Raw genomic sequence first — 27,971 nt, 5'->3', positions numbered from 1 at the left:
CCTAACATGACGTTGCGGTCTCATATTTGACAGGCTTTAACTTTGACCAATAGAAAACCGAGTTTTTTCCTGCTCAGCCAATAGGGTGATCAGGATTTCCTACAGAGGCGGTCGTTCTAAGAAACAGTGCGTATCGGGTTAGGTTGTTAGAAAGTTAATGGCTGGGGGAAAGAGATCCTCCTCAACCCTCGCTTCGGGAGAGTTTCTGGATTCCCTGAAGTAAAATCACGTAAATATCCTAAAACAAAGAGCCTGGACGGACGTTTATGTCAACGACTAGCTCGTGAACACAAGTATCGTGAACATAAGTATGCAGGATGCAGTAGCCGGGACGGCAATGCTGACGGACGGCTTCGAGGACGAGATTGACTCGGTGACTCCTCGCTCCCCAGTGGCAGGGATGGGGGTAGGAGCGACACCAGGAGGAGTCGGACTAGGGGGCATTGGGATTGGTGTAGGTGGAAAGAAAGTACGTTTATACGGCGAACCAGGTGGGCCTGCAGCAGAAAGACTGGATTTCAAACTGGCGGCCGCGGCCGTCCTCTCCTCGGGTCCAGGATCCGGCAGCGACGAAGACGAGGTTTCAGAGGTAGCTACGCTAAAGCTAAGCTAGTTAGCTAAGCCTAACCAGAGAGCTAGGTAACATTCCTCTCTTAGCGCGAGCTGACTGCTAGCTAGCGAATTAGCTCGCAGTTGGCAACCACCTCCTCCCAGGCCGCTGAAATTACGTAAAATAAACCATCTCTCCAATCCAACAACACCTATTGCCAGTTCAGTTGCTTACGCAGTGTTTGATATCGGTAATATGTAGTGAGACACGAGCAATTGTTCACGCTGAGCGGGTGAAATGTTTTATTTATGCAGCGCAGGCTGTGACCACGGCCTAGTTCGGGGTGGAAGCGACGACGGCCTCGAACGGTGCTGTCGTCTCGCAAACACCCATCACAAGTTTGCGGCTCTTCCAACAGCTTTGCAGCCACAGCAAATGGAAGGTGCCCGTAAACTCAGGGACGTTCACGGCCAGCTAACTATCTGCCATTTCGTAGTTGTGGTGCAATTACGTCACTTTTCCCAAATCATGTAAATTAACTCCTATCCGTCCCTCGGCTAAGTTTCGATACGTATAGATAATACTTTCCCCCGCGAAACTCTAATTTTAGGGAGTCTGTTGACAAATATACCAGTTTTTTTTTTTTTGTCCATCCTTCGCCTCTTTCGGTCAGATAGCTACCACCACTGTGTCAACTTGATTTGTTACAATTGAGAGCAGCTAGAGTTCATGTTGAGAGGGGTCCAACTTTCCATGTGCTGCAGTCACACACGGGGACAGGTGTGATGGCATCTCCTCCTCAGCTAAACATACTTCAGACATGTTTTATACGCGCTCAGACGGATATATGTATTGTACAAAATACGTGTCGCTATAGCACACATTTAATAGCTCACCTAAAAATCACCTTTTTGTGACGAAAACCACCTCTTCAAAAGGCTACTTTGTCACAACCAAACCGTCTTTACTGAAAGTCGTGTCTAATGTCTAAATCAGTTTTACGATATTTAGGCATCTCAGCCGTATTGTTGTCATGTAACGTGTTTACACAAATCGTATAACTGCAGCAGACTCTTAGCCGTTTGGAACTTGGCAAACTGCTAACGTTAGATAGCAAATATACGATTTGCACTAATGTATCAACGGTATCAGTTTAATTACATTTTCATGGTAATGTAATATATACTGTCATCTTAAAGGTGGTGCAATATCTACTGCCACAAACACTAACATCAGGGAGTCATGGGTGTGGAGAGAGCATTGACACAGCTGAGCAATGCACATTACCTGTTGAGCTGTGTCTATTATACTCTACTAATATCTGACCAGGGGGCTTCATGTCTCAACTATGACAGTAAGAATGTCAGCTGATACCAATGTCAATATTGTCTGGCATTATTGACATTTCTGTCTGAGCATCAGCTGTGTAGTAGCACAAGAAGAATATACCAAGTTTGACAATGACATCTCGGGCAGTTGAATTGAAACAAATTGCAAATGTGTGTCCTTTCGTGTCGTGTTTCTTCGCTCACCCGGCCCTCTTTGTAAGCCTTAGAGGGAGTGTTTGTTGTGGTGTTTTACTCCAGTGGAGAACTCGCTGCTCTGGGCAGTAGCTAAAATCTGAGCCCCAGGATTAAGCAGATGCCATTCTAGGCCTTTCCAGCTCTCTGGATACCAACACTGTGGGAACTGTAGTTCATTAGTAGTGGAGACTGATGTCCATTGTTGATTATATAGGCCTACGTAGAACTACATTCCCCATGGGTTGTTTTACTCTGCGTTCCTATCGTATAGCTGAATTCCTCCACATTGCTGAATGCTGACTCTCTCTCAACATTTGCTCCGTGGGCCAGGCCCTGAACGCCTGCTGCAGTTTATGGATGGACATAGACGGGGATTATGACCGTTGCAGTTTTTGTCAGAGGTTGTTTTGCAAACTGTTGCATTATGTGAATGTTTGTAACTTATTCTTAATCACATTATTGTTTTAAAATCCCGCCTTGTAGGTAGGCTGAGTTAGTTGTGATGTCTGTCATATTTGTCATCTCGGTATACCTGGGTACTATGAATATGTATTGGCCTCTCTACAGTCTCAATTTTTACTGTTGGTGTATTGCAGTTTTTTTATTGCATAGTTTTATGAAGATACTAATACATGTAGTTAGATGTGGCTATCTTTGAGATTATTTCCACCTGTGTACCAAAATATATCATGAGTGATTTTCACAACTAACTTGTAGTAACTAGTGCAACTAAGGAGTTACTAGAATCCCACCTCTAAAATGAAACAAGGGAGTTGAACCAGCAGTTACTCTAAAATAGACTAAATATAAACAAGTCTGCTAAAACATTTTTTTGTTTACATTAATATTTGTTTTCTGATGTGAGTAAAGCTGTAATATATATAGAGTAAAACTATGAATTTGGCCTTTAGTAGCATTTAAAACAGCTACACTTGGAAGTAAATGAAACACTGTTTTTGTAGTAACGTTTGTGTTTAGTATGTTGACTCACTTGTTTTTTTGCAAGCATAAAATGTTGTATACATACTATAATAGATGGTAGCCAACAGGGCCAAAGCTCAGGGCTGTGGTGCCGACTCTCAGCTGAATGTGTGCCGGGGTTTTAATTCCTGGCCGTACCACTTCCTGTGCTTTGACTCTCTCATCCCTGCGCTCCTTTTTGATTTCTCTCGGTTGGGAGAAACCGTAAATATACAAGGGCAGCATGCCTGGTCTTTTTATAGGTGGTGTGTCTATACAGGATAATGAGACTAATAGGTGATGTATAGAGAGCTGCAGGCATGCCTTATTTTAGTAGGCTACCCTGAAGTTAGCGTCACACTGATTCCCTCGACAAAAAGCCAATGTGATTTTGGATTAATGCAGAAAATAAGCTCTAGCAATCAATCGTTTATGATACTAGTTTCAGAAAGATAATCTTCACAAACTAACGCCACTTTTATGATTTTTGAAGAGTAACTACAATCGTCAGAAATAAAAAGCTAAACGAACTACACCACGGTCGCACGAACGTGAGAAAAATGCTAACTCATTACCAGGTTTCAGGTCTCATTCCTGCAGCGCTAGAGTAAGTAACATAATACATTTTACAATGTTTTCACGCGTTCTCATGAGTTATTTTATTTAACAAACTCTGGTCATGGTCTAGACTTTATACACATTACAGATGTTGATCAGAAACTAACATGAAAACCGCTGACAAAGGGCTCATCGCTCTTCTTTTACCCTCCTCTATCTACCTCTTCCAGGTGGAGTCATTCATTCTGGACCAGGAGGACCTGGATAACCCCATCATGAAGACAGCTTCAGAGTTGCTATTGTCCAGTGCCACAGATGGAGTAGATTTGAGGACTGTTGATCCAGAGACACAGGCTCGACTTGAAGCTCTACTGGAAGCTGCAGGTATGACTGCTTCGTCTCAACTTAATTCAGTTTAAGACTTGACGCATGTTAATTTGTAGTTGACCGGTACCTCATTATTTGGTCACACCTTTTTCGCTCCAACCACTCTAAATGTGTGCTTTAACATGCAGTAACTTTGAGTAAGTAAGACCACACCTTTCTGCCTAAGCCTTTTCCCCCCTATCCCTTTCAAATCCCAACAATAGTAGTAAAGGCCTCACGCTGAAATGGCAATAAAGAGAACCTGCCGGTTCTGCAAGTGTCGTATCGGCACATAGTTTGAAAGTGATTTGGGTAAATGAGTTTGATTAGAACTTGTAATCTAGGTGGGAGAAGGTCTATGTGGATTAATCCATTAGAGCTGGGTGTCCTGGCCTCGTTTGGGCTTACAAACATTACCGGGCAGATTAACGCTGGAACGCGCTTGAGCCTCCGCAGCATGCAGAGAGCTTGTGTTGAACGGCTAATGGCTAATCTCATTCTATTGCCCTTTCTCCCCGACTAGTCGGAATTGTTCTCAAGACTTGACAATTTATGTTATCTGCTCGCTTCAGATCTGTTACAGCTGGCTTAATAACGCTAATTATACATTTTTAATGCTATATTGGTTTGAGAGGTGTTTATAGTGCAATCAGAGAGAGGAGTGTCTGTGTGTAGCGGTTATTGCAGTAAGATTTGCCTCTTTTCATTCCCTGTATGAACAAAGTAGCCAAACACCAAGCCTGTTAAGACCATCAGGGAAGATGCCACGGAAAATATTTGCATCCAATTGTGTTTAATGTCTTTGTTTTAGGTTATTTTAATTATTGCAATATATTTTAGACCCCTAAAATTGGTAGACTGTGTTTTTAAAAGGACTACAGAATCGACTGTTGATCTGCCGCCACTGTAAACGCCTTCAAATGAAATCTTAATTATTGCACTTTACCCTCCATAGCTATTGTGTTATTGTCTCTCTTCCAATCCACTGCTCTGGATTACAGAACCAAAATAATAAATCATTTTGACATTGTCCTACTGCTCGCTAACGGTTGCTGAACTTGAGCATTTTGTTCTTGTGGTGCATGAAGAGAGGCTGTCCAAACCGGCAAACACAAAAAACAGAAGTTAACTGACACTCTTAACTAAGCAGGAAATCCATGCAGGTCATTATACAAAATCATACAGGAAACTATTAAAAGAAAGGAGTATGTTTGCTGTGTTATCTTAATGTATAGATATTATTACTGACACAAATTGAGGCTTTATTTTACCGCACCTTAATTCACAAAGATATCTTTTTTTAAATGGAATTGGCTTTTTTAGTTTAGGCGAAGTGTGCACTGTGCAATTGTATTATGTAGGGAAAATACACAGTAAATAGCAGATGAGATTTGGCGTCAGCAGTTGGTCGTTATAAAAGGACTCGGGTTCTGATCTGGTTAAAACGTTTGACAGCGACACCCCTAGCATTTGAATAATCGCACTTCCATTTGGTTAGGCGTATTCTGCTCAGTTTATCAAGCCTGTTGTAAGTGTTGTGAAGAGACTATTCTTTCCCAGCAGACCTGATTACAACAAATGCAAGATGTAATACAAGTCATCATGCATTATTAATGAGAACTACTGATACTGCTTACCATACTTAGGCTAATATCTTCTATTCTCTTGGTAATACAGCTGTAATATGATTGGAATTGAAAAAAGGCAGTTAGGTGCGCACAAAACAAAGGTCAAACCAGGTGATATGAACAATATAATACTGTGAATCTGAAAATTATGATTATTGAACTTTGCAGAAGCCTTCCTCTGAGCGTAGTTAGTTAATACATACTTTATTAGGTACAACTGTATAATCTATTGCAATTCAAGAGAACAACTTACTGAGGTCATAGTTTAATGGGGGTGCTCTATTGCATTATATTGAGGTGTTTAAATTTTTTTGTCCTCCCTGTTAACATACGCAAGGGGACCAGATAATTAGAAACGCCTCAATGTAAAGCAGTCCAGTACAACACCACCACTAACTACGACCTCAATGCTAAAGCGTGCAATGGCATTATTACCTCTATGACCGTATAACAAAAAACGTGAACCTGTATGAACCTATAGGTGTCATCAAAGCATACTTTATGGCAGAACCGTTCTATTGCATTAGATTGTACATGTTTACCGAACAAAGTGACCGCTGAGTGAATAACGATATATTACATATATTACAAACTTTAAAATATTTAAAGCTTAAACCAAGTTTGTATCGTCGATGTGCACTTCTAGATTCAGATGCTCCCTTTAGAGTTATTTCTCAGACAGCCTGAAAGCGATGAAAAGAATCTCTCTTCTCTTTTTAACTTTGGTGACAGTCCAGTGGTCATGTTACTCACTGCAGCTGTTTGCCAGGTGTGCATAGGTGGGGAAATGGGCTTTGCCCTGCAAGTTTGTTTCTCTGTAATAATTACTGTTTGTGGCCCGTGATGAACTCCAAATCAGCATCACGTTCTGAGCAATAGCGAGGGCAGTTATACGCCGATAGACAGGCTCTCCATGTCGCAATGAGCAACCTCTCTGCCCCTCCTTTAAAGACAACTATAGTATAAGTTATCTTATACATTTGCATGAAAATGTCCCCTGTGGAGCTTTTGACCACGAGTAGTTCTGTAGATCAATGTTATGATGCACATACAAGCTGAGCAGGCGGGTGACTGCAGAAAACAGCAGCGCACGTTGACATTTGTTGGTTGTGCCGAAGAGATTAAAGATTAAAAAAGATTGATAAGATTCAATATGTACCTTTTTTGTCAGATCTTGGCAGTCACAGGTTAAACTATACTTTTGCACACGAATCAAACTTGGCAAACCCAAAACAGTGTCTAAACTTCACTATTCTCAGCTTTTAAAAGACAAGAGGGCATGGACCAACAAACTCAATTTAAAGTACGGTACATATATACAAATGCATTAAGGAACATTTTAAATGAAATTTTTTTTTTTTATTTAACCTTTTTTTTAACCAAATAAATTCAGTGGAGGTCAGAGACCTCTTTTGCAAAGGGAAACCTTTATACAGCGGTATAAACGTTACAGAATGACGACACTAAAGCAGACAAGTACACAACAATCAAAACACACACAAAAGGTCAGAGGTGCAGTGCAGCTGTGGTCCAGTAATAAATGGACCCAAAACTAATTAATGAAGTAAAAGTCAAGAGGACAAAAATATTAAATGAACTACAGAGAGCAAATGAGAATTCTCATGCTGATAAATGCACATTTCATAAAAGGCCAACAAGCACTTTTAAGATCTGTCGCTCTGAACTGTGTATGTGTGTGTATATATATATATATATATATATATATATATATATATCTCTGAAAGGCGTTGCCACTACATGTTCTGTAAGTAAATATTCATCCGTTTGAGCACCGTGGTAGCCGAATAGTCACTGCGCATGCCACGTAAGTGCAATGTGCCTGGTTCGATTCCGTCCGTTGCATGTCATGTCATGTCATGCTCTCGCTCTGTTTCTAGTCTGCCATTAAACACTTCATCTGTCCAATAAAGGCAAAGACATTGTTAAAAACAATAACATCAGTTGACCCATGTGTTTCTGCAGCTCTACTGACTATAATGAACACTGGAAACGTCAATAGTTCATTAGCCAAGACTCACCAGTGCTGACATTGCAAAATTGTACCCAGAATGCAACTCTGTTCCCCCTGTCACCTGTGACACAGGCGACCACTTGAATCCTACATTTGACGCTTTTTCTTAAAGTAAATAATCTGTGTCGGAAAGGAAACTATCTCAGTCAAGGACCGCACTAGATAAGAGTGATTGTCGGGTAAATGTATTGAAAGCTTTGTCAGACTAAATAAGGTGAATGTTGGAGTAATCATAACCCAATTTCAAGACGTGAATTACTTTTGAATTATTGTGGTATGCATTTTGCAGCATTTGCAGCTTTGTTAATTTGTTGAAACGGTCATGGAGTGAACTGGATGCAAAGTGGTGTCTCTACATACAAACAACTAGCTAACTGTCAATTTAGGCAACCAAATACCTCACTTGACCTGACGTTTCTGTGTCCCTGTACATCTTTCTTAATAGTAACCTGATTATTAAACATGTCGAATCATCAGATGTCAAGTTAATGTGACCCATGTGAAGACTTGTGTGAATGCCAGTTGTATGTTTTGATCAAGCATGTGGTGTGCACACCTCCCCTGACACTCTATTTTAGCCCAACTAGACCAGAGATCATGTTGTCTGTAAAAAGAAATGTCAGAGTTTTGGGGAGAGCAAGTACTTATGGATTTGGATTTGATTCCATGGATTCAAACGCCTTTGTGCTGTGCTATTACAGGCCCAGGATTTAAGGCCACTTTACGTGGTCATTTTAAAAAGCTGCGACCAGCTAGCATCAAAACCTGGTGCCAGTATATTGAGAATTTGATAAAAACAATGAAGTTCTTCATTCCTGCCTTGTGAGCCGTTAGCTACGTCGGAAAAGTTAGTTTATAGACTGACAAGTTGATTCATTCGTGTTAAAATATCAGATGGCCACTGCTTTTGTTCAGGAATGCATGTTGACTATTCTCAAACAAACATTGGCTCAACTTTTAAGTAGCAACTTGGATAAAAATGTTTCTTCGTTGTGTGTTGGTGGGACACTGGGTGTAGTCTGCTCAGTGGCGAGCCAGTGACGTGTTTCAGTTGGACACAAGTCACAGTCTTTACCTCACTGAGAGCTCATTGTCCTTTTTTGCTCTTTCAAGAAAGAGTTTGACCTAAATAGAGAGTTATTTTTGTTTACGGTGTAATACACAACTGTACAAATAGGCCCTCTAAAAATACCTCGCCCTCAGTTGGTTTCTTTGTTTTCATCCGAGGCATTTACAACGTGTTAAACCCTGACACAGGGTGTGATCAGTCAACTACCTGCATTCTCTCAGATAAGCATGATGCAGCATAACATTAATGATCAACTTCCTTGACCTGTTGTTTCCCCTCTGACTTCGTGACTATTGCGAAATCCTAGTGTGAGAGCCATGCTAAGTTTAGCTCACGTCGCAGGCCTAGTGGTGAAAACACAGCAGAACCACAAGGACCGGAACTCACTGAGGCCGAAAAGTTCAAAGCAAACACTTTTTTTATTTTTTTTTGTTTTTTTCTCTCTTGGCTCTTCTTGCTTCCTATTTTTGTTTTATTTGTTTATTTTTTCACACATGCCTTTTTAAAACGTATGCTGCCACACACAACAACAACAACACTTGAATGGTTTCACCAGTTGGGGAAATGTCAGCCATGAGCAAATGCAGTTTTTCTTTTTTCCTACAGCATGGTTTTCCTCGTTGGCTTTCCTTCTCTTTCAGGACACACGCATACACAAACACATTTTTCTCCCACTGTCTCCAGTTTCTCTCACATTCACTGCCTTTTACCCTTCTATAATTCAGACATTTTTCTGTTCAACCATAACAGCCTGAACCGATGTCTACTAGCCTTTAGGACTCGCATGACCTCCCTCACTGTAGTCACTCAAGTTCTGGTCACTGATCTGTTTTCACCTAGACATTCCCATAGTAGCCCAGCAGAGATTGTTTTGTACTGTACCATTGACCCAGTCATTGGCAAACTTATAGGAGTTAAACATTATAGATGGTGTATTGGAAGTAGTGAGGAAAGATTGTAAGCCATATTAACAAATGCTTGTGTGTGTGTTTTCTGTGTGTGAATCTTTTTTTTTTTTGTTTGTTTTTTTTTGTTCTTCCTTTGTTTCTTTTTCCTCTTTTTCTGTATGCTGCTACTAACCCTGGATTGGATTGGCTGGACTGGACTTGCTTCTTCATCTGGCCTGCTGTGGTTGTGCTCCCCTGTGGTTTGCCTTGCCCTATGCACCTCTGCCCTTTTGGTGTTCGGCAGGCATCGGTAAACTGTCAACTGCCGATGGTAAAGCTTTTGCAGACCCCGAAGTGCTACGGCGACTGACGTCATCTGTGAGTTGTGCCCTGGACGAAGCTGCAGCAGCCTTGACCCGTATGAGAGCTGAAAACACACTAAACGCCGGCCAAGCCGACAAGTATGTATCTCTCCCATACCGACGCTGGCATGTGCCAGTTTGTCTTGTGCAAAGTTTCATAAAGTTATGAGTTATTATGACCTAGCATAGTCACTCTCTTCTCTGTCAAATCAGAGTTGCACATGCAGTATGTACGAATGTATGTGCGAGTGTTTGCGTAAATGTGAGGCGTATGTGTCTTCACCTGTCACAGTGGCAGTAATTGTAGCAGTCTGGTTATTTTCAGCCGTAGTTTAGCGGAGGCGTGCTCAGACGGGGATGTCAACGCTGTGCGCAAATTGCTCGATGAGGGACGGAGCGTCAACGAACACACGGAGGAAGGGGAGAGCCTGCTGTGCCTCGCCTGCTCGGCAGGCTATTATGAACTTGCACAGGTACGTGAAAGGCAGTTTGGAGTTGGACTTGATTTAGCGTGATTGTGATTCACATTTGTGTGGTGCCTGTGCACTGAAGAAACCTTCCTGCAAAGATAGCGTTATGGTATCACTGGTTGATTGTTGTGGTGACAAACCTCCATGCTTATTTCTTAATATCATTATTTCGTCTTTCATCCGTAGGTTTTATTGGCCATGCATGCCAATGTGGAGGACCGGGGCATCAAGGGAGACATAACGCCACTTATGGCTGCTGCCAGCGGCGGTTATGTCGACATCGTGAAACTGCTTCTGGTCCACGGGGCAGATGTTAATGCACAATCCTCCACAGGTAAAAACCCCTGTTTATTTCTCTACAGTTATGATTACTTCCTTTACTTTCTGTGTTTTGCGCTCATATTAATCTCTCCGCTGTTTTCCAGGCAACACAGCTTTGACGTACGCATGTGCCGGTGGCTTCGTGGATGTGGTGAAGGTGCTGCTGAAAGAGGGTGCTAATATTGAGGACCACAACGAGAACGGACACACGCCTCTAATGGAGGCGGCCAGTGCTGGCCACGTAGAGGTAGCCAGGGTACTCCTGGAGTACGGCGCCGGCATCAACACACACTCCAATGAGTTCAAAGAGAGCGCTCTCACACTCGCCTGCTACAAAGGTCAGAGCTCAAACATTCGTGTCTGTTCTGTTGATTGCGTTATTTTGGTTCTGTTCCTTAAACATGCTCTTTAGTTGTGATTCAATGTTTGGATAATGAGTTCTGGTTTTGCCCCCTGCAGGTCACTTGGATATGGTGCGGTTTCTGTTGGAGGCCGGAGCAGACCAGGAACATAAAACAGATGAAATGCACACAGCACTGATGGAGGCGTGCATGGTGAGCATCTGACCCAAACCTTTACCTAAATATTTTCCTCTCAGGGTCAGTTCACTCTGCCACTTGTTTTATATTTGCCTGTATTTTTGTTACAAACAATTAATGCATTGATGTTAGACAAAGTTAGTTTATTTGATTTAATGTTTTGCTTTTTGAACAATTTATTTCCGTTTTCACTCAGTTTTAGTTTAAATTGATTCACCAACCTCATCAAAATTGTCATATTTTTTTAAATCAAATTGTATATCAGATTACAGATCCAACATAACAACCAATTCAAAATCAGCTCATCAGCAGCAGAACCGCTGCAGACCTTCAGTGTCCACACTCGGAGGCACTTTGACAAAGCTCTCGGCACAGTCCAGTCATGGACTTGTGCACCTCAGTGACTCTCCACACTTATTCAGTAAACATGGAGATTAGAGTCTGTGAATGCCGATGTCCCATGGTCATGATTTCAACCATCTCACCGAGCACTAACTACGAGTTTTATAGTGTTTTTCATGTAGACTAGTCCACTTAAATAGCCGGGCAATGGATCTGCTTGTTGTTTGAGTTAAACAAATGGATATTAGTTAGATGATGGTCATCATATCTCTATGTTTTTTGATGGACATTAATGATTACACTAGTGTGAATGCAGCAATCCGGTAAGAAAAGTTATTGATTCATTAATTATCATCAGGAATTGCTTTGTAAATTATTATAGCACCCTGTTTTTAAAAGTGAATTGTGAACAATAGAGGTTCTCGGACTCATGCAGCGTGACAGTATATTGGCTTAATTGAAGAGTGATCCCATATATTTATTCAGGTGCTTATCTCTACATTCTCTGTGTGTCTCGCTGTCCCAGGACGGCCATGTGGAGGTGGCACGGCTGCTGTTGGACAGCGGCGCGCAGGTCAACATGCCAGCCGATTCCTTCGAGTCGCCCCTCACCCTCGCAGCCTGTGGAGGACACGTGGAGCTGGCTGCCTTGCTCATAGAGAGAGGAGCCAACTTAGAAGAGGTGTGTAAAGAGAGAGACGCCTAAATACCAACACAAGAACATAAACTACAGGAAAGGGTGCAGTTGGCTCTCTGGAGCTGTGTCTTTAAATATGAACTATGGAGACCAATTTCTTTTTCTCCACAAATTACGGCAGTAGAGATTTTTCTGTGGAGAATAGCCTTCAACCTTTAGACACTCGCACTGCTCTGCTACAACTGGGACACATTGTTATGAATACTTTACCAGCAATTTAGATAGAAATGTGAATTTAATCTGGGATTGGCATTTAACTACAACTACACGGGTAATCTTTGGAAAAAATGTTAGTTAAGTTAAAGCAAGGAAGAACTTAAAAAAGATGAAGTCATATTTCATTGCTGTTGGGTAGCAGACTCAAACACAAGCTGTGAGGCCAAATGGCGTTGCCTCAGGTGTTTACGATCTCTCCTCTACCACCAAACATTTTATGTAAAGATGTCGGCTACAGTGCCGGTATCGAACTAGCCGGTTGAAATGTTCCATCCTCAGTGAGAGTACACAAAAGACTTCAGACCACGTACTAATCTTGCTGTGAGTCATACTCGCCCCTATGTTTTCTTATCTGCGGACGCTTCTGTTTCTGTCCAGGTTAACGATGAAGGCTACACACCTCTGATGGAGGCAGCTAGAGAAGGCCATGAGGAGATGGTGGCACTGCTGCTGGCTCAAGGTAAGCAAGCTTTGCTTCTACATCTGGGAAACTGAAACTTAATGTCACATGTTCCAGTGAACAGTACACACTTGTTTGGATTTGTTTCACCCTCTTTGTATTTTTTTTTAAGCAGAAATACGATAATTGAGAGAGTAGTCTGTGAAGTCTTTTTCATCTTTTTGTTTATTAAAGCATTAATGAAATGCATGCATGTTTTGCACTTTATGAAAGCAAATCCGTCACTAACTGTCCTTGTTCTGTTGACCAGGTGCTAACATCAATGCCCAGACAGAAGAGACCCAGGAGACAGCTTTGACTCTCGCGTGCTGCGGAGGCTTCTTGGAAGTGGCGGACTTCCTCATCAAGGCGGGCGCCGACATCGAGTTAGGCTGCTCCACACCTCTAATGGAGGCTGCACAAGAAGGCCATCTGGAGTTGGTCAAATACCTACTGGCTGCAGGTGAGCTAGAGCAAAGACTGGGAGAGCAAAGAGTATGCTTAGCTGTGTTTTAGTGAAGAAGTGTCAGTTATACCTCTGCGCTCACAACCCTAATCTCTTGGTTTTGTCATTCAGGGGCAAATGTTCATGCCACCACGGCGACGGGAGACACAGCATTGACGTATGCGTGTGAGAACGGACACACTGATGTGGCCGATGTGCTGCTGCAGGCTGGAGCCAATTTGGTACGCCATACTCTTTAATCCTCACTTATGATTGGCCCTTTGTTATACACTAGTGCGGTGCCCGTTCAAAACATATCAAAAACAAAGCACTTAAAAATCTTTCTGTTTACTTCTACTTCTGAGGAAAATATTGCAGTACTACGTTTAACTGACAGGAAAATGTTACTCACTACATTGCAAATTGCAATTTCAAAATAAAAAAATTCAAATAAGCATTATTATCAATCCAACTATCCAGCATCACATTCGTATTGAAAGCGCCACCTAAAACAGATGTTAAGTACATTTAAGTATCTTGTGCTTATAAGGCCTCTTTCATGCTTCACTTGAAGCAACGGTATTTTGATGGCACTATTGTTATTAGTGTTTATAAGTTAGCATCAAGTCTTACACCTTGGAGTTACAGTCGTGCTAACGGGGGAGAAACATATCCAAGTCCCACTGGTGAAATACACTCTGGTTTGATTCAAGTTTTCTTTCCGCTTGTTTTGACTCCAGCGAAGTAAATAAGAGTCCGGTACTGATCCAACGTTTTCAGTCCCGATACCTAGGTTTTGGGTATCGTCTGATACGGAGTACTGATCCCGTACCAGTGTTTAATTATTAAGCTGTAAGCCTCACTGTGTGAAGAGACTGGGATCATCCTTTTATGTGTACGGTCAGACTTGACTTAAACATTTCTTTACAAACTTTGTGGAACAAATAATAATATTATTTATTTTTAAAATGATGAATTGTACACCAGCAACTTAGTAAAAAATCTTCAAAATTAACAACAATATAAATTGAAGTGTTAAACCATTTAATAGATCAGCCTCATTGTCCGATATCAGGTATCTGTGCATCCCTACTTGTAACGTTAGTATATCCAGCATCCATGTAATGCTGGTCACTTGTTTAATCATATTGAGCGTGTCTTGTGTCCAAATTGCACCAAATTCAACAAAAGCACTCCCTTGTGTCCCCAGCAATACACCCACCAAGTGTTGAGTAGATCAGTGAACGGGTCCTTGCTTTATAGTTGGATAGGTTTAGATAACACTAGAACCAGAACCAAGTCTTTTTGTGTGTAAATATGAATTGATCATATTGCACACAGTCTATTGTGTGAAGCAAGGCTTGTAGCTTGGAGAGCTACAGCAGCAGTTTTTTGTTGAGTCACATTTTTCTGGACAAATTTAACTCGTACGTCTTTTGTTTAACTTCTGGACTAAATTAAACTTGAACACATCTTCACCTTGTCTTCCAGGAACATGAGTCTGAAGGGGGGCGGACGCCCTTGATGAAAGCAGCGAGGGCGGGACATCTCTGCACAGTACAGTTCCTTATCAGCAAAGGTGAGTTATTCACTACCTGTTCAGAGAACACAGTTTAATGTACTTCTTTTGGCAATTGTGATTTGCTTTTGCCTAAATCCACAAAAAAGTTATTTGAAAAGTCGAGATGTACAGTACATTGTTGATACATGATTAAAGTCATTTTAAGCAGCTCAGTGAATTTAGTTCAGTGAATTTAAATATGCACTTTAAAATAAGACTTAGGTTAGGTTTTTAGGACCAAAATTAGGTTTTATTGATTTTTAAAATTTGACTGGATGCTGCTCGGCTTTACACTAAAATACATTTAAAGAAAGTTTTGTTCCTTCAGTGTATTGGTCACTGATGCATTTACCGTTTGCAAGTGATAACACTCGTAATAGATGATAGATTACTAATTGTTACAGTTCTTAGAATCCATTTTTCATAGGCTCACCCATCCTAATGCAGCAATACTGTTTTTATTTATGATTTATTCCTAATTCATTTGGGTATTAATTACACTTGTATCTCATACACAGTGAGTTAATGTGTTAACCCTCGTTCTTCTCGTGTCCAGGTGCTAATGTGAACAGAGCTACTGCCAACAATGACCACACAGTGGTGTCTCTGGCCTGTGCTGGAGGACATTTGGCTGTGGTGGAGCTGCTGCTGGCACACGGGGCGGATCCTACACACAGACTCAAAGTAATGCACACACTTTGGATATAGATTAGACTAGTTGGAATATTAATGCGTGTCCACATGTGTTTAATAACACATCATTGAAACCATGTACGTTTTCTCCGTAGGATGGTTCAACCATGTTGATAGAAGCTGCTAAGGGTGGACACACCAATGTGGTGTCCTACCTGTTGGACTACCCCAACAACATCCTGTCTGTCCCAGCTCCTGACCTCTCCCAGCTCACTCCCCCCTTGCAAGATGCCTCTCAGGTAAATACAGCAATAACTCGTGCTTTTTATTAATGTTAACGTCTGGGGAATATTATCTTGTCTTATAGTTGATTTTGAGAGCTTAAAACTAAACATGTCCTCTGTCGCGTCAGGTTCCACGTGTCCCATTCCAAGCTCTCGCCATGGTAGTGCCCCCTCAGGAGCCCGACCGAGCCCCATCAAGCATCGTCACCCCCCCACCCGTCTCCAGCAAAGGTAATCAGTGCTGTAAGTTCTGTCACCCAGGGAGTGTACTCGCGAAATGGAGTTTAAGACTTCACTCCCCAGTTTTAAGGCATTTTATTCTTAACCCATCCCAATCCTCAACTTCTTGGATCTCTTTCGTTCATATCCAGGCGTCTCCAAACAGAGACAAGCAGCCCTTCAGCCCGGTGTCCCCAGCTCAGTTGGCCGGGGGCCTGAAGCAGAGCCTCTGCCGCCCTTCCACTTGTGCCAGCCTCTAGAGTGCATTGTGGAGGAGACGGAGGGAAAGCTGAACGAGCTGGGCCAGAGAATCAGCGCCATCGAGAAGGCCCAGCTTCAGTCGCTAGAGCTCATTCAGGGGGAGCCGCTCACCAAAGACAAGATTGAGGAGCTGAAGAAGAGCAGAGAGGAGCAGGTATAAGCCATCATCCATTTAGGATCCATTGTTTTCAGAACTTTAAGATGGATTTTACCATACATCAAATTCACACTTAAATGTTGTTTTGCATGCATAGCAACCGTAACAGACGTTAGTCAAACATGGATGTGGCTGTTCCCCACTTAGGTGCAGAAGAAGAAGAAAATCTTGAAGGAGCTGCAGAAGGTGGAGCGCCAGCTGCAGCTGAAAACACAGCAACAGTTCACCAAAGAGTATATGGAGGCGAAGGGTTTAAAGGAGGAGCAGGAGGCCGGACAGAGCCAGGGCCCAGGCCCAGCTCCCGGAAGTACAACATCTGTACCCGGAGCGCTTCTGACCATAACAGGTGCCCAATTACACACCAGCTCTGACACGGATGAGGAGGCCAACAAAGATGGGGAGCAAGAGGAGCTGCCAGGAGAGGAAGGGGAAGAGGTGAACCTCATTTTTATGTCATGATGTTAGTTCTGACTCCTCTATCACTGTTTATTGACCCTAGAGACTTATGGTGTTTTATAATTTTTCAGGATGACGATGACGATGACGAAGAGGAGGGCTCGGAGGAAGAGGCAGATGGAGAAGACGCCGATTACCCCAAGCTTCCTCAGGTGGGCACAATCCTCTACAGGGATGGGCCACAGCCGCCCCAGCAGCCTCCTCTGCCCCCTTCGCCACAGACGCAGCCCCAGCCTCCTCCACCGCCTCTTCAGACTGCCTTCATCCCTATCCAACCACTGCCAGACTACAACCCTGCGGACTACCCGGGAAGCACCAGCCCAGATCTGCAGAGGGTACTGGTGGGGCAGCAGATGCTGGGCCAACAGCAGCAGGGTCAACAACTGGCTGGGTTAGGCCCAGGCATGATACCTCAGCAAGCCCCAGATGGGCTCATGGTAGCTACACCTGCACAGACGCTCACAGACACGCTGGATGACATCATGGCAGGTAAGTGCATTTCTTTTTAAAGTCGACTCGAGATTGTTGTTGACTCACAAATGTATGAAAGGGTCTGGTAAATCCCTAATCCAATAACTTTTTTTCTCTGTTGCAGCTGTGAGCAGCCGCGTGCCCATGCTGAACCCCACAACCTCGCCCACGCCCCTGTCCCAGCCACCCACACAGATGCCCTCAAACATCGCCTCGCCCCCTTCAGTCCTGCCCCTCTACCCCTCTGTTGACATCGATGCACATGTAAGACACAGGGCCAATTTTGACATGACAAAGACCTTTTTAAATTGACAATGCAAGTGAGTACTTGTGTGCACAAAGTCATCAACCCTGTTTTCCCCCCACAGACGGAGAGTAACCATGACACAGCGCTGACGCTGGCGTGTGCAGGAGGACATGAGGAGCTTGTGTCTGTCCTCATTGCACGGGGAGCCAACATTGAGCACCGGGACAAAAAAGGTATGAACTCTTGATAATAAATTGGCCATAAGAAGTATGGTTTTATGAACAACAGGGAGGTATGAGTTGGAAGTTAGTTCACAATTCACACTGTCTCTGTTCTCCACAGGTTTTACTCCTCTGATCCTGGCTGCCACTGCTGGCCACGTTGGAGTGGTGGAGGTGCTCCTGGATAAAGGGGGTGACATTGAGGCTCAGTCAGAGAGAACCAAAGACACGCCCCTCTCGCTGGCCTGCTCCGGGGGACGCCAAGAGGTAGACACACCGTCTTTGAGTTTACCTTCACAATAGTGACTTTCCTGTTTAACTGTGTCCTGGCTTTAACTATGCAACTGTCATTTGTGTTGGTCAGGTGGTTGAGTTGCTACTGCTTCGGGGAGCTAATAAAGAACACCGCAATGTTTCCGACTACACGCCTCTTAGCCTGGCCGCCTCTGGGGGTTACGTCAACATCATTAAGATACTCCTCAATGCCGGAGCTGAGATCAACTCCAGGTGAGCAGCAAGAACCTCGAGAATCCTTCATTTTCAGGATGTAATCCCTCTTATTGATCTGAATGTGACAACGTTGTTTTAGTTCCTGGAAGTGAATGATGTGGCACTTTCGAGACACTTTTTTTTTTTAATGAAACGGTGCCAAACAAATACATTTCTGTAAAATGTGCCTTTGGCTTTTAGTCGCACCCAAAAGTAATAGCATAGCGATTAAGTATGTTGTGAATGGCGTGCTAAGAAACTGTATTTTAACTTCAACACCAAAACGTTATAGCAGCTGCTACTTTGATAAATGCTGCTCTGCAAAAAGTTAAAATACATTTACATTAAATTGCAATGAAACCATAATGTGTACCAAGACAAATATTCAGTGATGTATGTTATGTTCCTCGGAGCACATTAAACAGTTCAATGTTTTTATTCAATTCTTTTGTACTCTAAATATTTTGTTTATTTACTCTCGCACCAGGACTGGCAGTAAGCTGGGAATCTCTCCTCTGATGCTGGCAGCCATGAATGGTCATGTACCGGCAGTGAAGCTGTTGCTCGATATGGGCTCGGACATCAACGCCCAGATTGAGACCAACAGAAACACAGCTCTGACCCTAGCCTGCTTCCAGGGCCGGGCTGAGGTCGTCAGTCTGCTGCTGGATCGCAAGGCCAACGTGGAGCATCGTGCAAAGGTGAGGAATCTGGATCACATTGAATCAGGAATTTGTTTGTAAACGTTGCCGGCCTTCACTAGCTGAGCCCGCAGTGTAGCTGGCTATCTTGCTGAGTAACCTCTCACTTCATTCAGACTGGTCTCACTCCTCTGATGGAGGCCGCCTCAGGAGGTTATGCAGAGGTGGGCCGAGTGCTTCTGGACAAAGGCGCCGACGTCAACGCTCCCCCTGTTCCCTCATCCCGAGACACCGCCCTCACCATTGCTGCTGACAAGGGCCACTACAAGTTTTGTGAGCTGCTTATCAACCGGTGAGTGTTCTTGGGTGTTTGTGTACAGAACCATGTTCTAGTTTTCCTATAATGAAATAATCCTCAGTCACAAAGCCCCATATTGCTGGTTTCAATGCAACCCGAGGTGGTGCTTTTTTTTTCACATTGTGTTTAACATCTTAGAAGTATAAAGGCACACTTGCCTTACCCATAGATTCAGCCTGTTGTCTTATCCTTAAGGCAATACTTCTTCCTGTCTTTGCAGGGGTGCCCATATCGACGTGCGGAACAAGAAAGGGAACACCCCTCTCTGGCTGGCGGCAAATGGAGGTCACTTTGACGTGGTCCAGCTCTTGGTGCATGCCAGTGCTGATGTGGATGCAGCCGATAACCGCAAGATCACCCCACTCATGGCTGCTTTTCGCAAGGTGCAGAGTTTACCAAAACCCTGATTGTTAGTGTGTCGCGCTACACTTTGCCAAGCCTCTGGTTACTAACTATTTTACTTCACATTCCAGGGCCACGTGAAGGTGGTGCAGTATCTTGTGAAGGAGGTCAACCAATTCCCATCAGATATTGAGTGCATGAGATATATCGCCACCATCGCTGACAAGGTATGTTGATTTCCTTGTCAGTCATCAGTCTGCCTCATCTATTGGAATTGACAGAGCTGATGACGATGTTGGCAAAGCTGTAACTCCAGCTGTGGGCTTCCTGTTGTTGCAGGAGCTGTTGAAGAAGTGCCACCAGTGCATGGAGACCATTGTCAAAGCCAAAGACCAGCAGGCAGCCGAGGCCAACAAGAATGCTAGCATTCTCCTCAAGGAGCTGGACTTGGAGAAGGTAATGTCAAACCCCATGGCTGTGCTTTGGCAGGTTAAAGCATTCTGAATACTTTGCATACAGTGGATGAGGATAAACATGTTTTTTACTACTCTGTGTTGTGTGCGACAGTCCCGAGAGGAGAGCAAGAAGCAGGCCCTGGCTGCTAAACGTGAGAAGCGCAAGGAGAAACGCAAGAAGAAGAAGGAGGAGCAGAAGAGGAAGCAGGAGGAAGAGGAGGGGCAGAAAACCAAGGAGGACTTCTCTGAGATGCTGGAGCAGAAGGAGGATTCAGCTGATGGTAACATTTTATGACTTTTACAATTGGTTAAGAGACGGCAGAATTATTTTTGAGTTTCTAAAACGTGGTTATATTGTACAAGAATTAAAAGGTTGGTAACCGTTGAATTTGACCTATTCTCCCCCCTCAGAAGAAGAGGTTCCTATTGAGCCTCCGAGTGCAACCACCACCACCACCATTGGTATATCTGCCACCTCCACCACTTTCCCTACAGCTTTTGGGAAGAAGCGAGCGAGTGTGGCCACTACCCCGAGCACCAATCGCAAGAACAAAAAGAACAAGACCAAGGACTCGCCCAACGAACCCATCATATTACAGGATCCGCAGGTGAGCACTAATGCTTGTTATCAATGAAACCGTTTGTCTTTTCTAAATCACCGTTTGCTGTGTAGCTGTGGTTATCCAGACTAAAAGTACATTTACTTATGCTGACGTCTGTGTCTTCCCTCTAGGTTGCACTAGCACAGCACAAGGCTGACAAGAACAAGATCCACGGTGAGCCACGGGGCGGGGGTGGGGGACTGGCGGGTGGAAACAGCGATTCTGACCCCTTGGATAGCACCGACTGTGCCAGCGAGAGCAGCAGCAGCGGGGGCAAGAGTCAGGAGCTTAACTACCTCCCTGACCTCACCTCCTCCGCCTCCTCCTCCTCCTCTTCCTCGTCCTCCTCGTCCTCAGTGCCCTCCTCAGGAGCAGCCCAGGGCCTCCTGCGCGGCCTAGAGAAGAGACACTGTCCTCAGCCGCAGACTGAATGCAAGGTGGACAACAAGGTCACAGTCTCCATCTCAAAAGCAACGCAAAAGTGAGTCCCTGACGGAGCGGAGCTCATTCATCATTCAACGTGTGTGGAGCTGCTCATCAAGGGAAAAGAAGAGTTTTAAGAATGCTATATTTATGTGTGAACTATATGCAGTACGTGTTATTTCAGTGTCAAATAACAGATTATATCTTCGCTATTTTGCCTGTTTTGTCACAGAGCTCTGGACATGAGCGACTCCTCGTCCAACTCCTTGCCTTCTCCATTCAAAATTATGGCTCTTCCCCTCACCTCGCCCAACAGTAAGCTCAGCCTCACAAGCCCCAAGAGAGGCCAGAAGAGAGAAGAAGGTTGGAAGGAGGTGGTCAGAAGGTCAGTTTTTTTTTTTTTTTATCTGTTTGCATTGCAACCTTTCACATGGTTTTAAATTGACATGGCCACGTTTTAATTAATGTGCACCGATCTAAAAGGAAAAAACTGGTTGTTAAAATTCAACACGGAACATATTTGCTTTGAAGAACATTTGTGACGTAAATTGCCATAAGTAATGTAGACATCTGCCAGTGTAGACACACGGATAACGAAATTTCACTGCTTCTTTTGAAGATCAAAGAAGCTGTCTGTGCCGGCCTCTGTTGTGTCTCGGATCATGGGCCGAGGAGGATGCAACATCACAGCAATCCAGGACGTGACGGGAGCACACATTGACGTAGACAAACAGAAGGACAAGAACGGGGAGAGGATGATCACCATAAGGTAAATGTGATGCCCTCTGGTGGACTGTACACGGCACTGCAGCTGGAGTAGAACAGTTGGTGAGCTGCATTAAGCATGTAAGCCCCTCCTTGGATGATGTCATTCATTCCCACTGGGCTAGTCCGACAGTGCAACAGTCCAACACGGGATTTGTAGAATTCAGGGAAGTTCAGTGTTCTATCCTCTTTATATCTCATCATCTTTAATCTTTTCGGCATTAAATGTGATGACAAAAACATCCCCTCATCAGTTCCATAGACACTAGAACTGCTGAACCTGGATGACAATAATATAAATTTGTCTAAAGCAAATTTTTAACACACAAAGAAGTCTCTGTCTCAACAACAGTGTAGAGAAACATAGACTCAGTTCCACATGCAGAGCAGAAACTTCAACCAAAGTTGATCAGTCCAGGCAGATTCCACTCACATTGGAGTGAGTTGAATTAAAGCGTAGCCCTTGGTGGATGTTGTGCCTGCATCTTGGTCCACCATTGTTATGGTGAAAACAGTAACCTGCACATTTGCTATTGGTAGTACGTTTCCCTTGCACTAAGAAACTAGAGTCACGATAACAAGGTTGACTGCATGAGAACAACGAGGCAGAAGCGATACTAGACCACGGACTTTAGGCACCAATCAAGTAACTGTGCAGTGCAACCTACCCAAAACTGAGGACCTGAAAAGGGACCGTTCTTGCACTTCATGACTAAAACTTTTTGGGTTGTGCTCTGGTCTGTCGCAAAACTTTATCAGACTAAATCATGTCATCACTTTTGATTTGTTATGCTTTTTAGCACAAAAACACAGTCTGAAAGAATTGTTCTTTGTTGCAGAGGAGGGACGGAGTCCACAAGGTATGCAGTCCAGCTGATCAATGCTCTTATCCAAGACCCGGCCAAAGAGCTTGAAGATCTGATCCCAAGGAATCACATCAGAGCCCCAGGCTCTAAAACGACCTCGGCTTCCTTCTCCAGTACCACTGGGGCCACCAGCGGTTCAGCCACTGGGCCAAAGGCCCTGAGCTCATTGGTCACCTCCACAGGCGTCTCGTTCCAGCCCTCTTCATCCTCGTCTTCACCCTCCTCTCAGGCCGGGGGAAAGCCTGGGAAGGGGCTGTCATCAAATGTCAGACAGCCCTTCCCTGTGTCTCTGCCCTTGGCGTATGCCCACCCTCAGCTGGCTTTACTGGCTGCTCAGACCATGCACCAGATCAGACACCCTCGTCTACCCATGGCTCAGTTTGGTGGCACCTTCTCTCCCGCCCCCAGCACCTGGGGCCCATTTCCTGTGCGTCCGGTGAGTCCCGGCAGTGCTAACAGCTCCCCCAAGCACAATGGAGGAACCAACAGCACTGGAGGCCAGGCCAGACTCAACTCGAACCATAGTGAGCACAGCAACACAGCCAACTCAGGAGCCTTGGTCACTGCCACCAACACCTCCACCACCAGTGCTCCTAACACGTCTACAGGTGCAGCCTCGCCTCATCCTACTCCATACAACCCCCAGCCGAGCGTCCCCACTCCTTCCTCTGTCAGAAAACAGCTCTTTATCCATGACCACAAGTCTGCTGGTATCATCCCTGTGTGTGTTGCTGCCACTTCTACTAGTGGCAGCAATGCAGTACGAGGCACAGGTTCTCCTGCACATCACAGTTCTACTACAACTACCGCTAATGCTCCTCAGCAGCTCGTCGGATCCATCTCGCAGCCCCACCTCCAGCCAACTAAAACAGAGCCCAGTGCTGTTGCCCCTCCTGGAAAAGACAAGCCCTCTCTATCTGTAGAGAACCAGTCTATCTCCGTCAGTGAGAGCATCAACTCTGTGGGTTTCAGTGCCCCCGCCATGGCTTTACCTCCCAAGCCAGAGCCCCGACAGCAGTTACCTCCTCCCCCCTCCTCTGCATCATCTACAGAGGCCCCACCACCCCTCCTCAACCCACAGGCCAGCTCCCACCACCCCTCAGCACCTCCTCCTGTCCTCTCACACAATGTTGCACACCCCAACAACACTCTACCCCACTTCTCAGCCCCTGCACCCAGAGTCTCCCATCGTATGCAGCCAACAGGGCCTTACTATTCCCTTCCTGAGCAGCAGCAGCAAACGCAACAGCAGCAGCAACAACAACAACAATCTGTGTTCGTGCCCTTCAATGCTCAGCAAGAACCCCTGAAACAGACCCAAAACCAGACGTCCCAGCCGACAAATTTGCCTCCACAAGCCCAGAACCAAGGCCATGCTCAAGGCTCCCTTCAGGTCTCTGCAAACCTGGGGATGATGAACGGTTCCCAGATGCAGCACGTGGCCAATGCAGGCAAGCCTCAGCAGATACCCCCCAACTTCGGTCCTGCAGGCCTCTTCAACTTCAGCAGTATGTTTGATAACAATAGCCAGGTGAGATGAAGTAACAGTTATAGTAAACGCATTAGCCTGACGTCTTGTTTTACTTTTCGCTGTTATGACTTCATGATACAAAAGGAGTCTAAATAGCTGAACAACCTTTTCACGGCTCATTTTCTTGCTGTAACATTACTTCAGTACTACCATACCCAGTAATTATAACTTTGTGAATTGTGCCCGCTTTGCAGGTTGGAAACAATCAGGTGTGGGGTGCGTGCCATCTGCCAGCTCGATCACCTCCAGAGCAGTCGTACTCGGCCCCACCAGCCTACATGAACATGGGCCAGATGGAGAACATGATGCCCCCGCCTCCTCCAGACAGCTCCAAAGCCCCTGGCTACCGCTCGGCCTCACAGAGGATGGTCAACAGCCCCATCGGTATGACTTTTTATTTGGCTTTATACATGACTATTGTGTAGATGTTTGTTTAACTGGTTTAAATACAAAAATGAAATCCTTTTGAGATTAATAATCGGTCGTTAAGAGGAATGTAACTAAAATAACCGAATCAAAAATGAGGGGAGGTAATACCAGTGTCTATATATGCAACTAAATGTATGGAAATCATTTACAAGTGAGAAAACAAAAGACCAAAAGGTGAAGTTTTGAGGTAGAGTTTGCTTCCTCGTGTGCTCAATAGTGAGCTGTCTCTTTAATTGTCTGCACCTACAGCATTGACCAGCTATGCCACCAGTATCTCTGGCAGCCCTGTGTATCTGCACGGCCATGCAGGAGTCGGCACGCCCTCATTCAGCAGACAGCACTTTTCCCCTCACCCATGGAGTGCATCCACATCAGGTACTAGGCTCATTTTTTTTATTCTGATTGTTTTAGAACTTTTCACCCTTTTATCTATTTAGACTTTAAAAAAATGGGTTTTCTAACTGTTCTTTTGATACTGACTTGTTTCTTCTGTAACCCTTTTTAAATACATGAATTTTCTATTTAGTACTTTCAAATGTGTACATTTGATCAGCCTCTAACTATTTCTTCCTGTACGGTCTCTTCTACACCAGGTGAATCTCCTGTCCCGCCTCCATCTACAGTGTCCTCCTCCAACCTTTCCACCTCAGCTGGTCCCCCACCTCCCCAGCCTAAGCAAGGCAGCTCCTCACAGCAGGACCGGAAGGTTCCCCCTCCCATCGGCACAGAGCGGCTAGCCAGGATCAGGCAGACTGGTTCTGTCAACCCACCTCTCCTCACCACCAGCTACACGGCATCTGTTGGACAGGGAGGCATTTGGTCATTCGGGGTTGGCAGTGCTTCGGGTAAGAGCAAAGGCAAATTTTGTTCTGGTATTTTCTTTTTCTTTGTTACAATTAAGAGAAAAAGGGAATTTTTTTTACTGTGCAGCAGTAACTGATACCCACTAATAATGCCCAACCCTCTGTGTGCTTTGATACAGAGGCCATGTCCGGTTGGTCCCAGCCCCTGATGAGCAGCCACATGATGCACCCTCAGCTGCAGGCAGAGCAGTCTGCCTTCTCTCAGCACCAGCCCATGGAGCAGGATGACACAGGCATTGCAAACCCTGCTAACAACTACCACCAGCCTCAGCATTTGCCCAACAGCTACATGGACTTCCCAAAGGTAACGCAGAGCCATAGCTCTGTAGATGATTCAACCCCTGTTTCTCCTATGTGCATACCAATGACATGTTGTTGTTTGTTCAGGGGATGCCTATGTCGATGTATGGAGGAACCATGCTGCCCCCACATCCTCCCATGGCAGAGGGGCCGGGGGGACCGATGTACAATGGTTTGCACGCTGGTGACCCCGCATGGAGCCCCATTATCAAAGTGGTCCCAAACAACGCAGATAACTCTGACCCGCAACAGCAGGTAATGTCCTTTTTTTTTTTTTTTTATTCTACCCATGCTGTCTAATCATATGCTTAGAGTTGAACTGTCAGGCTTGTGTTTCTGCCATTAGTCCTCTGTAACATTTGACTACAGTCGTTCTAACATAAACCCTTATTGATCCTCTCTCCCCTCAGGTGTGGCCTGGTACCTGGGCACCTCATGTGGGCAATGTGCACCTGAACCACGTCAACTAGACAGCGTCCACAGCAATCAAACGCACACAGCATGACCCACAGCGCGTACATTAATTACCAACTGACGAATATGACCGAATAAGACACCGAAAAAAGAAAAACGTACAACATGTTAACTGTAGTAGAGACCTGAGAGTGCAGAGCAGAAGTTGAAGAATTGGAAGATCTCTTGATGCCATTCTTTGATGTGCCTATCTCAAACAAATAAAGAGAAAATTGGGCGAGAGCTGTTAGCAGTGTCCCGATGATGCAAACAAACAAGCGCGATCACCTGTTCAACAGGATCCATTCTCTGCGTAGTTTAGCGATTTTGACTTAAACCCACATACACCGTTCTTGGGCTGCAGGGGGCTCAACATGAAGTAGCTATTTAAACTTGGCCCAGAACTAGATGATGATTACCTAAAGAGAAAGAGAAATCAGAACCTTTTAGAGTGGTAAATACATGTATAATTGTTTACATACTAAAAAGGGTTAAAATGAGAGTAAATTTCATGTCGTATAGTGGCTCTACTTTATGTAGCCTGTATTAATGTGAAATATTTACCTTAATATTCAATAAAAAGATTGAAAAGTATTTGTGTGCTGTTTTATGAAGCATTCTTTACTACTTCTCTACTATTCTTTCATGTTCTGACATCAACACTTGGTACATGTTTCATCTCATGAGTTATGCTGTTTTTTTAGGCAGCAATTCTTTCTTTACGGTCCTTCACAGCTGGAGTCCATGTGCCGTCTTGAGACCTGCTTTTATGGTTGTAAATTGGTTTTATAGAACAATCTGATTTCTATTTTTTTCATTGAGGTATGTATGTATGTATGTATGTGTCATTTGTTCTTTTTAGCTGAGATTTGAGCTCGCTGGAAGGGCTTCCCTGTCACGCCAGATGATACTTCAACAGGATACATTTGCTGGAATCTGACTTTGGACCACGTGGGGAAGCCAGCAGGGGCATTCAATACATACAGTATATGAAGCTGTTGGAGAATACTTAAAACTACACTTTTTAAACCTCAAAATACAACACTACTTCTTACTTGGGGCACTTGAGATTCAATGTTTGGAACACTGGACTTTACCGAAAACTGCCACTTGGTGGTAAGAGTGGGGGCTTTGTTGAGATTGGCAAACATTTGACCTGTAATACTATTACAATACTATCAGTATTAAACGGATAGAGGGATAGATATACATTATTAATCCCAAATTAGGAAATGATTGTTACAACTGCATATTATCCAGGCATTACACAGGAACAGTAAATATATATAACACTAGAGATGTATATGAAATACACAATATAATGAATATATTAGAATACACTAAAACTATAATATGAAATGTAAAGCTAGGATAACATACTATAAATATCAGACATGATCTCCTTGTCTATGGAAACATGATCGTACAAAACGTGATAGGATATCTTAGGTCACAGTTGTTTATATTGTGTACTTCCTTGCATCATATATCTTGCATTGTATAGCTGCACAATGCTTATCTGAGCATATAGGGCCCAGTT

At 44.2% G+C, this 27,971-nt stretch overlaps 1 protein-coding gene across 12 annotated transcripts; it reads left to right on the top strand.

The window, feature by feature from the left end:
* Positions 1-143: 143 nt before the first annotated feature.
* Positions 144-27,025, top strand: ankhd1 (ankyrin repeat and KH domain containing 1). 12 transcript variants are annotated; one of them, XM_076102868.1, is made up of 39 exons: positions 144-589; positions 3,822-3,975; positions 9,911-10,034; positions 10,261-10,408; positions 10,592-10,739; positions 10,831-11,064; positions 11,186-11,280; positions 12,134-12,289; positions 12,899-12,980; positions 13,231-13,422; positions 13,537-13,646; positions 14,896-14,983; positions 15,522-15,649; positions 15,754-15,897; positions 16,011-16,125; positions 16,254-16,516; positions 16,667-16,954; positions 17,047-17,464; positions 17,571-17,710; positions 17,815-17,926; positions 18,036-18,181; positions 18,279-18,421; positions 18,891-19,104; positions 19,221-19,396; positions 19,623-19,785; positions 19,876-19,971; positions 20,084-20,200; positions 20,312-20,480; positions 20,611-20,807; positions 20,933-21,282; positions 21,457-21,609; positions 21,844-21,993; positions 22,829-24,386; positions 24,581-24,770; positions 25,065-25,190; positions 25,409-25,660; positions 25,798-25,982; positions 26,066-26,233; positions 26,389-27,025. In XM_076102868.1, exons 1-39 carry the CDS (start codon positions 311-313, stop codon positions 26,446-26,448), a joined length of 8,031 nt encoding a protein of 2,676 aa, XP_075958983.1. In that variant the 5' UTR covers positions 144-310; the 3' UTR covers positions 26,449-27,025. The 12 variants fall into 12 exon arrangements, with proteins under 12 accessions (XP_075958983.1, XP_075958982.1, XP_075958981.1 ...); XM_076102867.1 differs by having other exon boundaries at positions 12,128-12,289; XM_076102866.1 differs by having other exon boundaries at positions 10,246-10,408; positions 12,128-12,289.
* Positions 27,026-27,971: the final 946 nt, after the last annotated feature.

Source organism: Anarhichas minor, unplaced genomic scaffold (assembly GCF_050575085.1).
Source record: "Anarhichas minor isolate MPS153535 unplaced genomic scaffold, ASM5057508v1 ptg000028l, whole genome shotgun sequence".
Taxonomy (NCBI): domain Eukaryota; kingdom Metazoa; phylum Chordata; class Actinopteri; order Perciformes; family Anarhichadidae; genus Anarhichas; species Anarhichas minor.
The sequence above is the reverse complement of the archived record's forward strand: the minus strand, read 5'-3'. Positions and strand labels throughout refer to the sequence as shown.

Bases quoted from the DNA above. Each gene is read 5' to 3' on its own strand.
- ankhd1 (XM_076102859.1), top strand. From the start codon at position 311: ATGCAGGATGCAGTAGCCGGGACGGCAATGCTGACGGACGGCTTCGAG. The intron at 10,409-10,591 runs GTACGTGAAAGG...TTTCATCCGTAG, and splicing joins GCTATTATGAACTTGCACAG to GTTTTATTGGCCATGCATGC. The intron at 20,201-20,311 runs GTAATGTCAAAC...TGTGTGCGACAG, and splicing joins AGGAGCTGGACTTGGAGAAG to TCCCGAGAGGAGAGCAAGAA.